Below are 20,417 nucleotides of genomic sequence, written 5' to 3'. Positions count from 1 at the left end.
ACAGCGCTGAGGTCATGGGTTCAATCTCCACCATGGCCCCAACTGTGCGGAATTTGTATACTCTCCCCGTGTTTATGTGGGTTTCCTCCGGGTACTCCAGTTTCCTCCCACAATCCAAAAATATACTGGTAGGTCAAATGGCTTCCAACAAAATTAACCCTAGAATATCTGTGTGTGCATGTATATGTGGTAGGGAACATAAATTGTGAGCTCCACTGGGGCAGGGACTGATGTGAATGTTCAACTATACTTTGTAAAGCGCTGCGGAATATGTATGCGCTGTATAAGAAAATGTTAATAAACAATTAATAAATAATTCGCCTTCAGCAGTGTAACCACACTCATACCAAGAGATAAGCAGTTCCCAATGACGATTTTGTCATACCCACCACATTTGGCTACCGGGGGAATTGGGAAAGCTGCAGCGGAGCTGCAACCTCATTTGAAAATAGGTAAGCCTCTTGGAGTGTGGGAGCAGCCTCAGGTAGAAGGTGTGACCTAGCTTCACAGCCCAGGTTTTCGTCAATTTGGGGGTGTGCCCAGCACTCCCAGAGTAGCTGGACAGTGCATGGCTCCCCTACACGAACTGCTAAATGTTGTGGGAATGTGTCCAGTTAGCGGGACTGTCCCCTCTATAATTAGGACAGTTGGGAGGTATAGGTTAGGTACCTAGTAATGGCAGCAACATACATTTTTACAAAGCATAAAAAAAGGTTGTGTACTATAAAGGTGCCCACACAATGATATATAGATGTGCACTGTGCGTTTTGTAGTAGATTGCATCGCATCTAAGTCAAAATAGACAGTTCTAAAACAGTGTGGAATATGCGATGGATGTGATGCGATCTAGTATAAAATGTACTGCCTTCACATACTTTTTTGTACTATACGTTCAAAACGCATGCATCCATCGCACACTGTGTGTGGGCACCATAAGAAGGAATTCCTATACCCTATGGCAGGCGACTTTGGTGGCAAAATATACCCATCCAGGTGGCAGGCAAGCCCATAATGTTTTTTTCAAATGTGCTTTTATCTTCATGCTTCATTTTGTTTACTTTGGTAATGGTGCCTCAGGTTGCTAAGCAACAATCTAGCAACATTTTCTAAAGGGGGTAGGGTTATAAACACTTCAATCACCTTACTGTTTTGTTACTTTTACAAAAGTACAGTGTTATGAAAAGACACCATTGTCATTTTAAATATTTTTACTTTTAGACCTTGTCATCTGTCATTCTGCTGCTGCATGGTTTTTATGGGCTTGTCAAAGTCACTTCAATTTCATGGTTTTAATCTATTACTGCACATTGCTCTGTAATCTGAATTTCAATATTGCTTTACTACTTGGTCAGCAATTTTCAAATGCTTGCCTTAGTGTTTGTTTTATTTCACAATAATACCCCTTTCACATCGCACTTTTAAAACGGTATATTGCCGTTTTTTTTCCATTTTAAAACGTTTAAGGCTGCAATGTGAAAGTGCCAGAGTTGATTTACCGGTTAAAGTTAACCGGTATTTCAACACGGTTAAAAAGCAGAGTCCTACATGTTTTAAAGCCGTTTTTTTGGCAGTTTGAACAGCTCTATTTCAATGGCTTTAAACGTGTCCCTTGGGGGTTGAATGTTTGAATGGTATTAAATGATTTTTAAAACGGTTTTCACCTGCAATGTGAAAGGTCTCAAGGCTCTGACCCGTTTTAAAGTCCCATTTAAGAATACCGTGTCATTACCCATTTCTGCAATGTGAAAGCAGTATAACTAAAACACTAGTCCATAATAAACTGCATTATGGTGTGTACACACGGGCCTATATGGCTTCCGATGTTGCTGATATAGTAGGGTGACCAACTCATCCCTTTAATCCGGGACAAATATTAATTACACAGGTTCTGTGGCTGGCTTTCACCTGGTTTTAAACTGCCACACCTTAAGACTCAATTTCACCTGGGTTTAAACTGCCACAGAACCTGTGTAATTAATATGTGTCCCGGATTAAAGGGATGAGTTGGTCACCCTATGATATAGTGAACATTGGCAGCCATATTGCATGCAAATCGCATGCTTTTTTAGGGCTTGCGAGCACGATGCGCTGCCGATGCGCGCTCCCATGTGAGCGCAAATCGTCAGCCAGATAGAGAGGGCAGGCAAGACAATATAGTGCAGATCGGCACGATATAGTGTAAATTGTGCCCCTCTAGCATGCCATTAGATGCGAGTCCCGATGCGATCAGATCGCATCGGGACTCGCATCTCACGGCATATCCTGCCATTTGTACACACCATTACATTTTGTGTGTGTGTGTGTATGTGTGTATATGTGTATATATATATATATATATATATATATATATATATATATATATATATTCTAAGCAGTTAGACCAGCACTAGATGTAAGAATAAATCCATCCAGTAATGAATCCTTTGTATGTGTACAAGGGAATAGGTGGCCAAAACCAAAGTCAATATGTATCCTGATTGCAGCAACCTTCAACAACAAGAGGATCCACAGAGGTAGGAATCTAGGCAAAAACACAGAAGAAGGTGCAATTCATGGTGCATTCAAAGAGTTTAATGTGATAAAAAAGTAAAGTCAGAAGGAGCAAGGCATACCAAAATTAAAACAGGGTGGACTGGATACCACGTGACATGACATATACCATCAAAGGCTAAGCTGCTGGGCAGTCCTGGTCCTGAAGAACCGAGTACCTCATAAGCCCCCGCCCCCCCCTGCTGGATTACGAGCAGGTGCCTGAAGGAGACCAGAGTCGGGCAGAGGTCCACAGAAGCAGCAAGCAGGTGGATGCAGATAGCCACGCCCTGGCATCAACGAGGCATTCAGTGTATATGTGCTTCATCGTTTGCTGAGGCTTTCAGGTGACATCGTTAACACTATCCGTGGTAGAGCCCATTGTCTAGTGCGTATAAAGGGTGTAGGACAGAAGATATTATCTAGCGGCCTATATTTTAGTTGTATTTAGATCCCCCCTCCCCCCTGCACCATCACCACACACATACAAACACTCTTGTTAATCTGGTGTAGGGCAGGATGTACCAACCTCTTGCCATACATCCCACCACACAACACGGCAATACTAATCCCATATGTATTAACAAAGGTGATTAGTACTGTAAATGGCAGCTCGCCCAATAACAGCTGCCCTGTGCTGGGTTTATGACCCAGGAGTCCATCTGCGCATGGCAGAAGGATGCAGCAGCCTCGCCCACAACCCATAGGTTAATGACAATTGTAAGCTTGCGAGCAGGGCCCTCCTACATTTTGACTGTCTGTAAATACTCTGTTTGTTGTATCACTGTCTCCTTTGTAAAGCGCAACGGAATCTGCTGCGCTATATAAGAAACTGTTAATAAATAAATAAACAATAGCAAGTGTTATCCACCTCAATGAAGCCCAGCATTGCCAGGCTTAATACATGTGGGGAAATGCAGCCAAAGCCTGAAAATTTTCTTTTGGCCGCATTTTCCCATTAATAATCCCACCCATATCCCCCAAACACCCAAATTAGTGGGCAGTTTGGTCAAACGTTACACCTTGAAGTATAAATAGATTGCATTTGTACATGTAAGCTCAGCATTAGCTGGCATGCTGGCATCCATAGGCACATGTGGGATTTATTGGCTGGTTTGCTGCCTGACCTATGAATGCTGGTAGGTTCGTTGGGTAGGCATGTGTGCGTACTGAGGAGATGGAAGAAAATGAATATGTATTTGAAACACAAGAGTCTGACATTTTAGAGACGCACAATAATCTTTTTGGGCTCTGCCCTTCTCTCCCGACCCCAGCTAGTGTTTGGGGGCTTTTTTGTCCACATGTGTGCACCTGCAAATGTGCTTATTGGCTATTAAAGCTCTGTTGTAACAACCATTTCATGAAGGCTTGCTTGCAAATAAGTAATGGTTATCCAAGTTTTGTTGCCATACATATCTTTATGACCATTGTAACATAAACTGTTACCCCTTCCCTGATCTGAGCATCTCCCCTAGATCTGCCTGACTGACCCCTGTCTCAAATTAATCAGCGGATAGTAAAAATAAGTATGAAAAGTGTTTAAATATACATATTTACTTGTGGCATTCCCAGGTGATATGTTTCTTGGCGATCGTGCACGAAAAGAAAATTTAGACTAGCTCATGTGAAAGTGTTATCTTATAAATCACCCCTCCCTCTTCTCCTTGCACAGCTGATTTAATGCATGTACAGTTGCTGGATTATTGGTTTTACCTTGCAACTCCAAACCTATGATGGGAAGTAATGAGTTCTCTATAGACTGTTACACATCAAGCTGTTTGTGTACTGTTCTGTCCCTCGTGGTCTGACCCATAAGCTTTATGTCTGATCATCAGCGACTTATCCCACGTTACTCCACCAGACATGACTTACATACAGAATGGGGGTTGACATTGATCTATAACAAATATTAAACAGACATAAATGTGTTCTTATGCTAAGCAACAGTCTTTTACATCTTCTATAGATTTTCATGGATTTCTAGGAAATTGCTCATCATAACTAGATGTTTTATAATATTATTGAGGAAATTCTGACCATCTTCTCCAAGTAGACAGAACTTGTTTCTTGAGAACTGTGGGGGTAATTCAGTTGCGATTGCACATGTTATATTATCCACAAAGTACCGATGTTCAGTACTTCGCGCATGCGCAGGACCCGTTTTGCACGTGTGAATGGGTTACGTGAAATCGGAACCAAAAAGACAGCAGTCTGTCAGTGATTGACAGACTGCTGCCATTCAAGGGGGCAGGATGGAAGGTGGCAACAGCCTCTGTTTGTGAAAATGGAGGTGTGTTGCCACCGTTGTGTGGACTTTTACTTCTAGATGAAACATTTTACATCCAATTACTTCTCCATCAACAGAACATGAATGCAGGTGTGCAAAGATTACTCAAATGATGCTGTCTAATTGTGTAAGAGAGACTCACTGAAATTGTAGCAATCTCCCTGATTGCACCTTACCCAGTGGCGGAACTAGAACTTTTGTGCCCCACTGCCCAAAAATTTTCTGGACACCCCCCATCTCCCAATATATTATTATTATATATATTTTTTTTTAACTACGTGCTTGTGTCCAGGGGTTTCCTGCATGTTGCCTGGGGTAAGAAAGAGTAATTCTGGTACTCTGATGCCCATGTAGAGGAGACCATACAGCAGTAGCATCACCCCCTTGCTGCTGCAAATTGTAACCAGCTGCGCTAGGATTGGCTGGCTGAGCAGGCTGCTCCTGGTGCACTGCTTCCCTCTACCCTGCCCATCAAAGCATACTGAGCCATCAGCTCCTGTCACCAGTCCTGGCCCCATCTCCTGACAGGTCCCCATTCCAAGCGCAGACTTTGCATTCCCAATGGCTGGTGAGGAACTTGCGGAGGAGCTATGGCTGTGCAGAGCTAGGAGATGCGCACTGTTCCTGGTAGGTCAGTGTTAGCGCACCGGTCACAGCCATAATGCTCTGCATTCCTCAACCTGCTGGCTCCCACCAGGCACCACTTAGACTGCGATGGCATTGTTACACCACTGACCTTACCACTGTCATGTAGCTGTTATACTCTTTGGAGTGGTGGGGTAGTAATAAGTCAGAGATATTTACATTAAAATGGGATCATCAGTGCTATTTCCCTGCATTGGTTATCAGGCAAAAATGATCCCTGTGGCTGCATGCATTTTGAAATCAGGTTCCTTTTGGCCACCAATATGGAGCCACTTGTAAAACACTATACATGAGTAATCCCTAAAAAAAGTTAACTTATGGGACCTACATATGTAACGATTCAGGGGCATTTTCTAAGAGATCGCTTAGAAAATGCCCCTACATTGTTCCGTTTGAAGGGGCCATAGTGATGCCGGGGCCCATTAATATCAAGCATGCTGGATTCATCTAGAATTGCCTGTGTCATGGACAGTGTTCTGACCGGAGAACATTGTCCCTGGCAGGCCATGCGGCGCAGTGTGCTAAGCATTCTGCTAGCCATCAGCACATGTCCCCGTGTGTAGGCCCCATAACTGTTCTTCAACGAGTAGATCTTACTGCTTTGGGAGTCATTAATGTTTGAATGTAAGTTGTTTTCTTTGACACGTCTGCATTTCACAATTTCCCTGAAATGCTTTTTCAAAAGTAGGCAAGTATGCAGTGAAGTACCCAACAATTTAAATAATTTACATAAATGATTGACACTTATTTAGTTGTTGGAGGCAGTCTGTTCTTCGAGTGCTTGTATGAGGGAACAGATTTATTTATTTAAAGCTATTTATCAACAATAAAATACTTTTATTAATAACCAATGGAAGCCAAACCTATTGCATTCTTTTTGTTACGGAATCATGCCACATGATTAGACCGCTGAAGACGGTCAGAGCATGGTCACTGTATGACTTCATTTATCTCCAGATTTTTGGTTACCTATAAATGCAGATGTAGCAATATTGTTTTTTGACAACCAAATTGTTCATAAACAGCTATAGGCTCCTGCAAGTTTTATCTGGTTCCATTTGGTCTGGGAGTAATGATCTTATGAATAAAATTGCATCAGCAATTGCAATCAAAACATACCAACATACTGCATGTCTACTTTGTCATGTCAGCCTGATCTGTTGACCTGTTATACGACACCGCTCAAATCCTGGGTTGAGTTTTTAAGCAATGTTCCCATTTATACAAGATCTACATATAGAAGTTAAATGGACCTTAAGGCCCATACACACTGGGCGAGTGTGACAGGAGATTTGAGCGGCTTTCAGCTCAAAGCCGCCCAGTGTGTATGCCCCGGCTATGAGCGGTGAGCGCTGCTGCGTGCTCCCGCAACATCGCCGGGAAAGCCGTTCATCTGCTGGTTATACCAGCAGATGAGCGGCTTTCAGGACGGATTTGCATAGCGCTCTGCTATGCAACGCCGTCATCCCCCCCTCCATCGGTGCCGGGCAGTGGGAAAGCCAAGTGTGTATGCACTGAGCGGCTTTCCCCACAGCGATGAACGCTATCATCGCTGTCCATACACGCTGGGCATAGTCGCCCAGTGTGTATGGACCTTTTCCTGACTCTCCAAGTAGTCATTTATCATAAGATAATGAACACCATATATTGACTCTGCAGGACAGTAGATCTTACCTTCAGTATATACATACAATCAATACAACTATGTAATGAATACTTTCATAAGCGAGGCCAATTTTGCATATTATGGACCACTTTTGTCTACAGTAGCTATTGTTTTCTTTTCCGCAACGTGAAAATTTTTATTCGGCCACAAGGCTTTTGCTATCCAATTGGCTCCGACAAATTTAGTTGTAGTTATTTCTAAAGGATTTCATGCAGCTTCGGTCTTGCACCCCTGAGCAGGTGCAAAGTAGAGGAAACTCATTACTTTGAAGGTAATAATGTGAAGCTCAATTAGATGTTTTCAGTTAGCTTAAGTAAGCCAATAGTTACATGTAATTTTTGGGATGATATTCTGCAAAGTACAGAATCATTTAATATAAGATGTGGGACAGGTATTTGGGGTTTTTATATACATGGGACTGGTGTTTTAAGATTGGATGTGGGAATTTCAGGTAATTATTTTTTAATGTCTTTAAATACTGAAAAATCAACTTGCAGGCATTTTAAAATCGCAATATATTTTTATCTGGTACAATAATAGGCATCTGTAATGATTTTTTTTTTACATTTACTGTAGATTTTAGCAGAAAAATATAATGGGCAGATGTATTAAGCCTTAAAAATAGATAAATGTAATATTAATAAAGCATCAAATGCCCAGCCAATCAGCTGCTATCTGTCACGTTATAGGCTGTCCCAGAAAACAGTTAGGAGCTGATAGGCTGGACATTTATCACCTTTGCGTTTATCACTTTTTAAGGCTTAGTACATCTGCCCCATTGTGACCAATTTTGAAAATGAATAACACGAGACTAGTAATCATGCTTAACTGCAGAAGGCTTAAGATTTCACACACAATGGCCCTTATTCAGATCTGATCACAGTACAAATTTGGGTACTTATGTATTATCTGGGCTCCCATGTTAAATGCACCCCATTTTTTCATACCCCTACTATCCAACTACGCATGGAGTTGATTTTATATAGTGTGGCGAGCGCAGCGAGCCACCGTGCCCGAAGCGTGGCGAGCGGACGCGGTCTCATAAGAAAAACGGGAGCCCAGATATTACATAAGTACCCAAATTTGTTCTCAAAATGGGTGACTATGCTCAGCATGTATGGACAGCGATGATCGATATCATCTCCGCAGGGAAAGCCGCTCAGTGCATACACACTGCCCGGCGCTGACGGAGGAGGGAGGGGGCGGCGTTGCACAGCGGAGCGCTATGCAAAGCCGTCCTGAAAGCCGCTCATCTGCTGGTATAACCAATAGATGAGCGGCTTTCCCGGCGATGTTGCGGGAGCGCTGGGGCATACACACTGGGCGGCTTTGAGCTGAAAGCCGCTCAAACCTGCTGTTTTGAGTGACTTTTAGCTCAGTCACCCAGTATGTATAGGCCTTTAGATTTGTGTGAGTTATTTTGTTTCTGTGCAGGGTAAATACTGGCGGCATTATTTTTTCACTGCAATATAGATTTCAGTTTCAACACACCCCACCCAAATTTAACTTTCTCTATCATTCTTATGGGATACAGGGAGTCGTTCTTAACGATGGGGAAAAAGAGCTTATCCGTAGGAGACAGGCACATATTAAAATTTATACAGGGTGTACTGGCTCCTCCCCTCTGCTCCCTCCCTCTAGCTTCAGTTTGAGAACTGTGCCTCAGGAGAAGCACATGTCAGGAAGAGCTCCAGAGAGTTTTTCTTCTGTTTTATTTCTTTATTATTTTGGGACTGCTGTTTTGGACTTAACAGCAGTCCTGCGTCGTGGGAGACTAGGGGAAGGGTTCAGCTGCTGGCCACTTCAAGGTACCGAGCTGTCCCTGCCACAGGACCACCGTCCTGAGTGGGTGATGTTACCGCGGGCATTGCGCTGCAGCGCGCACACCCCTGGCATGCCGCACACCCCTAGTCCAGTCTGAAGACGTCAGTGGTGAGTATTACCCCGGGGTCCCCCGCCGTGGGGTCCCCGGGTTATTGTGCGGCAAGATGGCGGCGGTATGGCGGTGCCCTGCACAGGGACCGCGTAACCACATGCCTACACTGGGACAGGGTACAGTTCCTGTTTTGTCCAGGGCAGTTACCAAAGAGGTTTGGACATTCTTAAATGTCAGTCTCAGTATAAAACGCAGGTAAGCTCCGGCGCCATTACGCTGGGCGGAGCTTACCCAGAGCGGGACCAGTGCTCTGTGGGCGCGCTTTTGACTACATGCTACTGGAGCAGCCATCAGACAACACAGGACACTCCACAGTGTATGTGTTGCAGAGGGCAGAATGCACATGACACTTTCCAGTGTATGTGCTGCAGCGATTAAAGTGCTACCTCTGTCAGAGTGTTAGCCCTGTTATACAGTGTATAATCTGCATGTATTAAAGTGTATATATATGTCTTAAATGTACAGTATATATATATATATGTCTGCTACCTGCACCTCACAATGTGCACAGTTAAATACTGGTCCCCCTGTTTCTCTGATAAACCCACTTGCTTTGGCAGCCATCACAAGGTTCAGTCACACTGTAACATGACACCTGTGTGCAGCTGGGGTGATGGGGGAAGGGTTTCTGCTGAGCAGAGAAACAAGCTCAAACATGTGAGCAGCACATGTCACTAACTGCTGTGTTTAGACCAGCAACATCAAAACCGGGGTCCCCTCATGTGAGTCTCCGGTTTTGCGTGCAGCATGAATATGGCGACTGCGGTGGCCACCTCGAACTGCATGGTCACCTGCATACAGACTGCCTCTGCACTTTAACTGAAGCACCATTGAGACAGAAAGCGCCAAAACCTGCCCCCTCCCTGGGTGCTGAAAAAGGCCAGGGCAGGGAATCGGCAAATAACTAATAGCGCTAGTAAGTGTTACCGTGGGTGCACTTCAATTGACATATTATATGTAAATATATATATATATATATATATTACGGTGGGGCTTTATATACTGCATTACCAGCCCTTCAGAGCTGTAGTAAGAGTGTCAGTGTCTCTGTGTCCTTATCCCGCTGGCTTGATAGCTATGGTGCAGACACAAAAATGGTAAATGCTTCACATAATGCCTACTACACACTGTCATACATAGTCTGTGTCAATGTGTCTGGGTGGAAAGGCTCTCTCTCCAGCATGTTGAGAAAGTTAACCTGCAGATGGTGCAAGAATGTTTTCACTCCTGCTGCCGTATCACAAGTGACTTGTCACAAGGTGTCCCCTTAACAATGGGGGGCAGTAAAAGGAGTTTGCTTGATCCAGCCATATAAAACAAGGCTGGAGAAGATTTCCTCACCTCTATGGTGTAGTGGATGCTTGCTTTCCTCCTTGGAGAAGCAAGGTGATTACTCTAATCCTCAGCGCATACCTGACCAGCTACCACTGTGGATTGGGTGTGTCGGTGTGTGTGTGTGATTCTAATTACTGAGATTCACAGTTGTGCTTGAATAATAAAGCACTAACGGTGCAGTTACCATTAATGCACACAACCCTGATAAGGTTGATATGAGGGTTCAGCTGCTGGCCACTTCAAGGTACCGAGCTGTCCCTGCCACAGGACCACCGTCCTGAGTGGGTGATGTTACCGCGGGCATTGCGCTGCAGCGCGCACACCCCTGGCACGCCGCACACCCCTAGTCCAGTCTGAAGACGTCTGTGGTGAGTATTACCCCGGGGTCCCCCGCCGTGGGGTCCCCGGGTTATTGTGCGGCAAAATGGCGGCGGTATGGCGGTGCCCTGCATAGGGACCGCGTAACCCCCTGCCTACACTGAGACAGGGTACAGTTCCTGTTTTGTCCAGGGCAGTTACCAAAGAGGATTTGGACATTCCCCAATGTCAGTCTCAGTATAAAACGCAGGTAGGCTCCGGCGCCATTACGCTGGGCGGAGCTTACCCAGAGTGAGACCAGCTCTGTGAGGGCGCCAAAACCTGCTTCCTGCTTCTTCCCTGGCTGCTGGAAACGCCATTATACTGCTCCAGACACTCCTCAGCGGGGTGGATCAGAGGGAATCTGCTTGCAGAGACAGCTTCAGGTTTTCAGCGCTTGTGTACTTGTGCACTTGCCTGCTTACACTGTAAAGTACTGTTATTGATTACTGTACTGTATTACCAGCTCTTCTAATCGGAGAGCTAAGGTTATCAGGTGTATTGGTCTCCTCCATTATACTCTGTACACCACCCCACTGGCTTGTTAAGCTGTACAGATCAGATAAGGCTACACATAGTATTTATCTGGTTAATTTCACACTGCATATCCACTGTGTGTGCGCGCTGTGTGAGGGGAGACTGTTTGTTTGTCACAATGGTGAGGAAACTTACTTGTATGGTGTGCAGTGATAAGTTTGTGCCAGCATCTTCATCACAGGTTACTTGTGAGTCATGCATGTCCCCTCAAAGTACTGGGGTCCCCCCACTAATGGGCAGCAAAGTAGCACACAGGACAGCTCACAGGAGCCAGCCTGGGCTACAGGTATAAAAACCATGCTTGAGACTGTAACTACACAGTTAACTGCTACTGCAGCACAGACCCAGAGAGTACAAAGGGAGCTGGCTGTCCTCACTGCCAGAGTGGATGTAATTACTCCCACCCCTGGGGATACTCGTAAGAGAAAGACCCCCTCTCAAACCCCTGATTCCGGGGCTGATGATGGGGATGATGGTGATGATATGGATGATGCAGACGCAGGTGATGACGAGCCTGATGCTTCACAGTCACTACTGCGGGGCACAGAGCCATTGATTATGGCAATCAGGGAGGTGTTGGACCTCCCTTAGCTGAATCCACAGCAGGTGATACCTTCTTTGCTACTCAGAAAAGGCAACAGGTAGTTTTCCCTGAGCAGGCTGACCTGGAAAGTACATTCAAGTCAGCGTGGAATAACCCAGAAACGAGGTTTAAAGTGGCTAAAAAGTTTAAGTCCACGTTTCCCTTCGATCCTGAGGGACGTAAGGTGTGGGAGGAGCCACCAGAGGTTGATGCTTCTGTGTCTCGCTTAGCCAAAAAGATGGTACTCCCAGTACCAGGGTCGTCTTCACTTAAAGACACCACGGACAGAAAGGTTGAAAACACTTTGAAGTCCATTTTTACTGCTAGTGGCGCGTGTCAGCGTCCTGTATTAGCTAGTTGCTATATGGCCAAGTCCATATACACGTGGGCCTCCCAGATACAGGAAGGTCTTCTGGGCGACATGACAGTTGCGCAGGTGTCTGAAAAATTACACCATATTCAGGACACTGCTAAAGTTCTGTGTGAAGCGCAGAAGGAGTTAGGTGCCATTAACGGCCGTAACTCAGCCATGGCAGTGTCTGGGCGCAGATCCCTCTGGCTCCGGCAGTGGGCTGCTGACGCTGACTCCAAAAGGAGTGTAGAAAACCTCCCCTTCACAGGTGGCAGGTTATTTGGGAGTGATTTAGACGAATTAATCTCTAAAAGCCACGGCGGGAAAGTCCACTTTCCTGCCATCCACTCCACAGGCGCCGAAGCGTCCTTTTCCATCTCACTCCCAGCAGTCCTTTCGGACAAATAAATTCCGCCCAAAAGCCAGGGGTGGTTCTAACGCTGCCAGAGGCTCCCGAGGTAATTTCAGGAAGCCTTCTGCTTCGGCCACCACAGAGCGGCCATCTGGAGCAGCTGCAGGTAAACCCGCAGCATGCCGGTGGGGCTCCACCATTAGCTCCGGCAGAGGTGGGAGCCAGACTGGCGTTCTTCGGCCAGGTTTGGGAAACCTCGTGTCTCAATTCTTGGGTGCAGGCTCTTATTACGCACGGCTACAAGCTGGAGTTTGCAGGACCGTGCGTCTGCCAGGCCTTGGAACAGCTGCGGTTGACGGCCTGGAAGTTGAACGGCAGATCCTGACTCAGTAGGGGTTTCACACTTCAGTCATCAGAACTATGACAAGTGCAAGGAAACCGGTAACAGCTGCACATTACCACCATATCTGGAAAAGATATGTGGGTTGGTGTGAACAGGAAAAGTTTACTCTTTCAGAGTTCAAACTGGAAAGATTTCTGAGCTTTCTTCAAGCTGGTCTGGATCTAGGTCTACGCCTAGGCTCCTTGAAAGTGCAGGTATCTGCATTATCTGTTTTCTTACAGAGGAAACTGGCTAATATTCCTGAAGTGCAGACATTTCTGCAAGGAGTATTGCATATACAGCCTCCTTTTGTGGCCCCTACTCCACCGTGGGACATGGATGTTGTACTGAAGTTCCTTAAATCCTCCTGGTTTGAGCCCTTGGAGGAAATTGACCTGAAATACCTAACGTGGAAGACAGTGGTCTTGCTAGCCCTAGCCTCGGCTAGGAGGGTCTCGGAACTAGGGGCATTGACTTGCAAGAGTCCTTATTTAATATTCTTTGAGGACAGGGCAGAATTGCGCACCAATCCGCGTTTTCTACCCAAAGTGGTGTCTGCGTTCCATGTGAACCAGCCAATTGTGGTTCCTGCAGGTGGGCCTCATTCTGAGGTGCCAACGTCCTTGGACGTGGTAAGGATTCTCCGTGTCTACATCAGGAGAACAGCGAGGATTCACAAGACTGATGGACTTTTCGTCCTCTATGACGCTCAAAAGATTGGACGTCCTGCTTCCAAGCAGTCTATTGCACGATGGATATGTGCAACCATTAAACAGGCTTATGTGGTAGCAAAGCTGCCAATGCCTGTTGGGGTGAAAGCCCACTCTACTCGTTCTGTGGGGACATCCTGGGCGACTGCCCGAGGAGTTTCGGCCTTACAATTGTGTAGAGCAGCCACAGGGTCTGGCCAACACACATTTGTCAAATTTTATAAGTTTGACGCGCTGGCCACTGAAGATACTCAGTTTGGGCAAGCGGTGCTGCGGCAATAGGTTCCGCACAATCCCGCCCGTTCTGTTATCTTTGGTATATCCCCATCGTTAAGAACGACTCCCTGTATCCCATAAGAATGATAGAGAAAATAGGATTTTAATACCTACCGGTAAATCCTTTTCTCGAAGTTCTTATGGGATACAGGGCACCCGCCTCTGTGCGGAGGTTTTGCCTTGCTCACTTTGTGAGATTTGGACCTATACTGGGTCCTTCTGATACCCTTCTTGTTCCTAGAGGACATAATGGGTGGAGGTTACTTAGGTAACTTACTGTTACATAGTGTACCTTAGGGTTCACAAGTGTAAACTGTCACTTAGGTGATAATTCATATACATTGTTCCAGTTGGAACACAGTTCAAAAATGTCAAGTTGACTTGTTCTTAGGCCATAGACTTCCCAGTTCTGGGGTTGCTAATGTGGTCTGTTATGTTTAATGTTGGGTGTGCTGGATGAATCTCACCACGGTAAATATACACATATTCCTCTCATATTGTTCTTCTCCTTCGGCACAGTTCACTTAACTGAAGCTAGAGGGAGGGAGCAGAGGGGAGGAGCCAGTACACCCTGTATAAATTTTAATATGTGCCTGTCTCCTACGGATAAGCTCTTTTTCCCCATCGTTAAGAACGACTCCCTGTATCCCATAAGAACTTCGAGAAAAGGATTTACCGGTAGGTATTAAAATCCTATTTTCTCTGCACATGTTACATCTGCCCCACCTGCAGTGCACATGGTTTTGTCCATTTTGACAACAAATTTGTACTTCGATCAGTTCTGAATAAGGTCCATATGTATTGTGGACAAATAGGCACCTATACTGTATATCTTTTGCAATTAGTATCTTCAAATAAATCCAGAGAACTACAATTATGTCCCAGTACGCTGCTTGGAAAAGACACCAAAATGATTTTTATTTATTTACTATTGTCTGCCTAGTATTATCATATATACAGTTTCCCTTTAACTTACAATGTTATCTATTGATTGTTTCTCTTTTCCCACATCCATTCCAAAGTTGTTGTTTGCCAACTTTATACCTTTTTATGTTTTTGTGTATTTTCGTATACCATAGCCTGTATACTGTCAGGATGGTGCTCTACTTTGCAAGTAAGCCTGTGACGCTTCTATTTATTGAAAACTTTAAATACATTAATAATAATATACTGAGAGATGTGGGAGCATTACTATAAACAATGTTCCTTGTCATCTGAGTCAAAGAAAATCCTCCCGGGAAATTAGATTTCTTCGGGTCAATTCTTTTGATGACTTTATGTAATATGTGTATGATATCCGGACTAATTTTTCCCCAGCCTTGCGCAGTTATAATAATAATAATAATAATATCTTTATTGTCATAAAATGCTCACGTACACGAACATTAAATGAAATTCAGGCATAAACAGTACAGGATGAAAGACAATAAAAGAAAGTAGCATTGGGTATAAGATTTATCACCCATACTTCAGTATGCCTTACTCATAGACTAGTGAATTTTACCCTGTATTCTGAAGGCTGAGACGGTTGAGATGATTGAGGCCCCTTGTTAGCCAGGATGCACAGCAAGGGTAAAATACCAATTTTCCATTGCCGTAGGTATCTAATGACATGTCGTTGCTACTCTATAAATTGCAATGAGTGACAACTTCTGACACCAGCCGCGAGAGTTAATACTCTAGCTACAGTGACATGTAGCAGTAGGCTACGAGTGTTGTTTTTGATTAATACAATTTTGCTAATTTCCAGGATTTTGAGAAACCCCATTCTTGTGTGTGTGAGACAGATATACAGGTCGAGTATCCCGTATCCGAATATCCGTTATCCGAATTATTCCGAAAACCAGACATTCCAGAAAGTGAAAAAAATTATTTTTTTTGCTAAAAACTCACTGGGGACATTTGTAACAGCATCACTGGGGACATGATATGTAACTGGCACTATATATGTGCAAGACAATGATTGCTTGGCATTCAAATTCAGTGCTGAGATAGTACACACATTTTGTTTCACGTTTTGAAACCTTGTTTTTTGAACAAATAAAATATATTTGTGTGTATTTTATGTGGTAATAAAATATATGTGTGTGTATATTATGTGTTTATACAGCATAAATGCAAGATACTTCAAAATACATCATTTAAATATTAAAATATTCCGAAATACGGAATAATCCGTTATCCAAAATTCTCCTGGTCCCGAGTATTTTGGATAAGGGATACTCAACCTGTATGTGTGTGTGTGTGTGTGTGTGTGTGTGTGTGTGTGTGTGTGTGTGTGTGTGTGTGTGTGTGTGTGCAAAAGCTTTGAAAGCTAGTCTGCTCTTTGAAAGCTAGTCTGCTACCTTCTGTGTTTGTGCATGTGTGAGAAAGAGTTGTAGTCTCTTATCTACCAATCTACCGGCAGATTGCAGTGTTTCGGAGACTTGCAGACACAATATATATATATATATATATATATATATATATATATATATATATATAGTTATTGCTGGTATCCACAAGCAGGGGCCCCCCTCAAACCCCCCACGTGCATCCTGACTTTCTCTCATTCATCTTTTCTGGGGCACGTCTCCCCCCTCTTGCTGCCCCTTCACAGCCTACCTCCCACCTCATGTGTCTGGATTAAATGAGGTGCCTTACCATCGGATGTCGGAAATTGGTGATGGATCTTTCTCTAAAGAAATAAAAGCAAAAACTATGAACATTTTAAAATAAAATTGGAAAATAAAGTATTTTAATACATAAAAAAGGGTACTTGTTTCCTAGCACGGCACCACCGATTTCTATTGTATGTCATCGGGTCAGAAATATCGGGTCGATCACATGCAACCAAATCGACCCGATTTTTAATTGTACAGCCACCCTAATGGCTGATTACAATGTTGAATGCCTCCCCACACCCGGTTTTTAATTGTATACCCACCCTGATGGGTAATTACTATGTCAAATGCCCCCTCATTTTTAACACCACTATCAAGTGTGGTGTGCGCAGCAAGCATGCGCGGGACGGCGGTACACGTCCTCCTACCTTTTCATACCCCCACTATCCACATCGGCGTGGAGTCGATTTCATATAGTGTGGCGAGCCACTGAGCCCGAAGCGTGGCGAGCAGACGCGGAATACATGTGAAGTATTCCGCATCCCCTCGCGGGGCTCGCTACTTTGTTTTGTTCATTTTTTTATGTTGCAAAAGTATTTTCAATGTCTTGTGGTGCATCTGCACATCAAATTACTGCATCTGCTGTGCTGTACAAGCTTTGTACATAGAAACCATGAGGTATCATGAATTGCACGAGCATGAACAATTATTTGCCAGTTTGTTATATACCACAAGTTTAAAACAAGTGCAGGTCAATTAGTCAATACTTCCACTAGATCAGGCATGTCCAAACTGTGGCCCTCCAGTTGTTGTGAAACTACAAGTCCCAGCATGCCTTGCCACAGTTTTGCTATTAGGGTATGCTAAAACGATGGCAAGGCATGCTGGGATGTGTAGTTTGACAACAGCTGGAGGGCCACAGTTTGGACATGCCAGCACTAGATGATTACTAGGTTTCCTGAATTTAACGTCAATGGTACATTGTCACCTAATATGCACCTGCTTTAGACATTCTACAATATATTCTGTTTTGTACTTTGTTCATATCTTGTTAATTATTGTAATACATTTATAAATATGTCCAAAAGGAAATGTCATTTTGTTCTGCGCACCTTAATCTGTTAAAATGAGATTAGTGTGTCCAGAGGGATTTTGTTTTTCCACCATTCTTTGGATCATGATTTTAAATACACTGTATAAAATATTACTTTACAGCAGTGGTTCCCAAACTGTGTGCCGTGGCTTCCTGGGGTGCATTGGGACACTTGCAGGGGTGCTCTGGGTTGGTGGTTGAGGACCAAATAAAATTATTTATGGATAATTATTTATGGGCAAAACCAGTGCTGGTGTCTGCCAATCATAAAAAGTGTACAAAAAGAAGCAAATCCTGCCATCTACCACATAACTGACATCAAAAATTGCATATAAACCCAATCTACTTAATATTATATGTAGTAGTTTTTTTTTTTTTTACCTGTGGTGCCGTGAAAGAATTCTGATACTCTAGGGAGCCTTGTTTCCAAAAAGTTTGGGAACCCCTGCTTTACAGAATCAAACCATTGTCGGCACTGCATCGGAGACATGGGGGCTCCCCAGAAAGGAATGCATTGCTGTCAATGGTTTTCCAAAGTACCCTAAAGACAAGAGAGAAAAAAAATTCAGAGTAACATGATCTATGTTGGACACACTGTTTTCGCTTTCATAACCGTTTCCATCTGCTGACTTTTCTAGTTACTCAAAACACTTTGTTTTCTCTCCCTCTCTGTTTCCCACCTTATCTCCTGCTATTCTCTCTCTCTTTACTGGCTTCTTACTTCATCTTTTCCTTTCTCTCTCATTGCTCGCTTTTTCCCATCTGACAACTGCTGTTACATTGCCTTATTCTCCTTTCCCTTCTCACCATTCCTCACTACTTTCTTCTCTTAAATGTCTGCTCTCAGCCCCACTGAGGAAAGCAAAGTTTGTGGAGAGCCCCAGAATTCCAGAATCTGATTTAGGCTCCCCGACTCTTGGCTCGTCCCAGAAACTGGACGCGGATGCATATTTGTTGGGTAAGTGCAACCCCATATAGCACTCAAGTCTCAGGCTGACCTCACGGATGTGACACGGGCAAAAAAAATTTGTACTTGTTTCCTAGCACGGCGCCCATCGCATACAATACTTAGTGGTGTGCGATGCGATATTCCCGTTAAATTAACAGGAGTGCTTGCACAATGAAATATCGCATAGCATTGCATGCTTGCAAATGGCATGCGATGTGATTTTTAATTGTACAAGTACCCTGATGGGTGCTTACAATGTTAAATGCACCCCTACTGTCAACGCCACCCCCACTATCAACGCCAACCCGAAGCGTGGCGAGCGCAGCTGTACGCGTCCTCCGCCCTTTTCATACCCCCACTATCCACGTCGGCATGGAGTTGATTTTATATAGTGTGGTGAGCGCAGCGAGCCACCGTGCCCGAAGCGTGGCGAGCGTACTTGGAATACGCTGCGCTTGCCACACTATCTAAAATCAACTCCACGCTGACATTGATAGTGGGGAGGACGCGTACCACCGCCCCTCGCGGGCTCGCTGCACCCGTAACGCTTCGGGTTGGCGCTGATAGTGGGGGTGGCGTTGACAATGGGGGTGCATTTAACATTGTAAGCACCCATCAGGGTGCTTGTACAATTAAAAATCGAATCGCATCGCATGGCACTATATTGCATGCGATGCAATGCGATTGTATACGATCAAAATCGGAGGTGCCGTGCTAGGAAACAAGGACCAAAAAATTACATCTGTCATCTGTCTCACTGAACTATGCATTCAGTTTAATGAGAATGGCCACAAGTGCTATTTGCCCAATACTTTAGAAAATAATTTCCATTATACTGTAATATCCCAATGATTTGACTTACAAATATATGCAGCGTTATTAAAGTTTCATGCATGGAGTTAATTTAATCAAAAGTAGTACAGGTTGAGTATCCACTATCCGAAATGCTCGGGACCACGAGCATTCCGGATAGGGGAATTTTTCGGTTTTTAGAATATTTTTTTTTAGGCTTACTTACCTGTCCCCCGATGGCGTCCACGCAGTCCCCGGGCGTCCACAGCAGGCATCTTCTCTGGGTCTCCAGCGGTCCCAGGAATGCATTGCGCGGGTGTGCGCGCGCACCGGTGACGTCACCGGCGCGCGTGCACACTTGCGCAATGCATTCCTGGGACCGTTGGAGGCCCTGGAGAAGATCCCGGAGGCCTGCTGTGGACGCCCTGGGACTTGGTAAGTATGAAAAGAGGGTTAGGGGGGGTAAACAAATTTAAAAAAAAAAAATTCGAATGATTCCAAAAACCACGGTTTTTGGAATAATTCGGATAATGGATGCACGGATACAGGATACTCAACCTGTACCGACAATATTAATAGTTGACGTATTAGTTACCATTGGTTGACAATACTAGCACATTCTTCAATACAAGAGTTTGTGTATGAACTACTGCATATTCCATAGATCAACTCCTTTAGGTATTACACATATCTCCATATTTAGGGGGATATTTATCAAAGCTAAAAGTCCATACACACTGGGTGATATTCGCTAGTCTAAGCAACTTTCGCGGGGGAGGACGGCTTTCCATAGCAGGACGCTACGGAAAGCTGTCCACCCTGTAGCTCATCTGCTGGCAATACCAGCATCTTAAAAATGATGTAGTCTCTTGGCAGCTATTGTCTGGTGATCATCTGTGATGACCTGACAATGGCGTTCAGCTCCACAGCGAAAAATATTTTAAATATTTTACATAGGTAGGACCCAATAACTGAAATGGTACACAGAACATAAAAGGCCCTTATCTCCCCCATCTTGATGCCAAATAAAAAA

At 44.3% G+C, this 20,417-nt stretch overlaps 1 protein-coding gene across 12 annotated transcripts in view; it reads left to right on the top strand.

The window, feature by feature from the left end:
- TANC2 (tetratricopeptide repeat, ankyrin repeat and coiled-coil containing 2) overlaps nucleotides 1-20,417 on the top strand; it is a 454,397-nt gene that overhangs the window by 365,095 nt on the left and 68,885 nt on the right. For 10 of the 12 annotated variants that reach the window (XM_083147487.1, XM_083147485.1, XM_083147486.1 and 7 more), the window contains one exon: nucleotides 18,491-18,601. The exons of the other annotated variants lie outside the window; for them this stretch is intronic. In XM_083147487.1, coding sequence (XP_083003613.1) covers nucleotides 18,491-18,601 — 111 coding nt within the window. The remainder of the gene's footprint in view (nucleotides 1-18,490; nucleotides 18,602-20,417) is intronic. 12 annotated transcript variants of the gene reach the window in all.

The sequence above is a fragment of the Crinia signifera genome, chromosome 6 (assembly GCF_055691185.1).
Source record: "Crinia signifera chromosome 6, ASM5569118v1, whole genome shotgun sequence".
Taxonomy (NCBI): Eukaryota; Metazoa; Chordata; class Amphibia; order Anura; family Myobatrachidae; genus Crinia; species Crinia signifera.
Note: the sequence above shows the minus strand (reverse complement) of the source record. Positions and strands in the feature narration are given on the sequence as shown.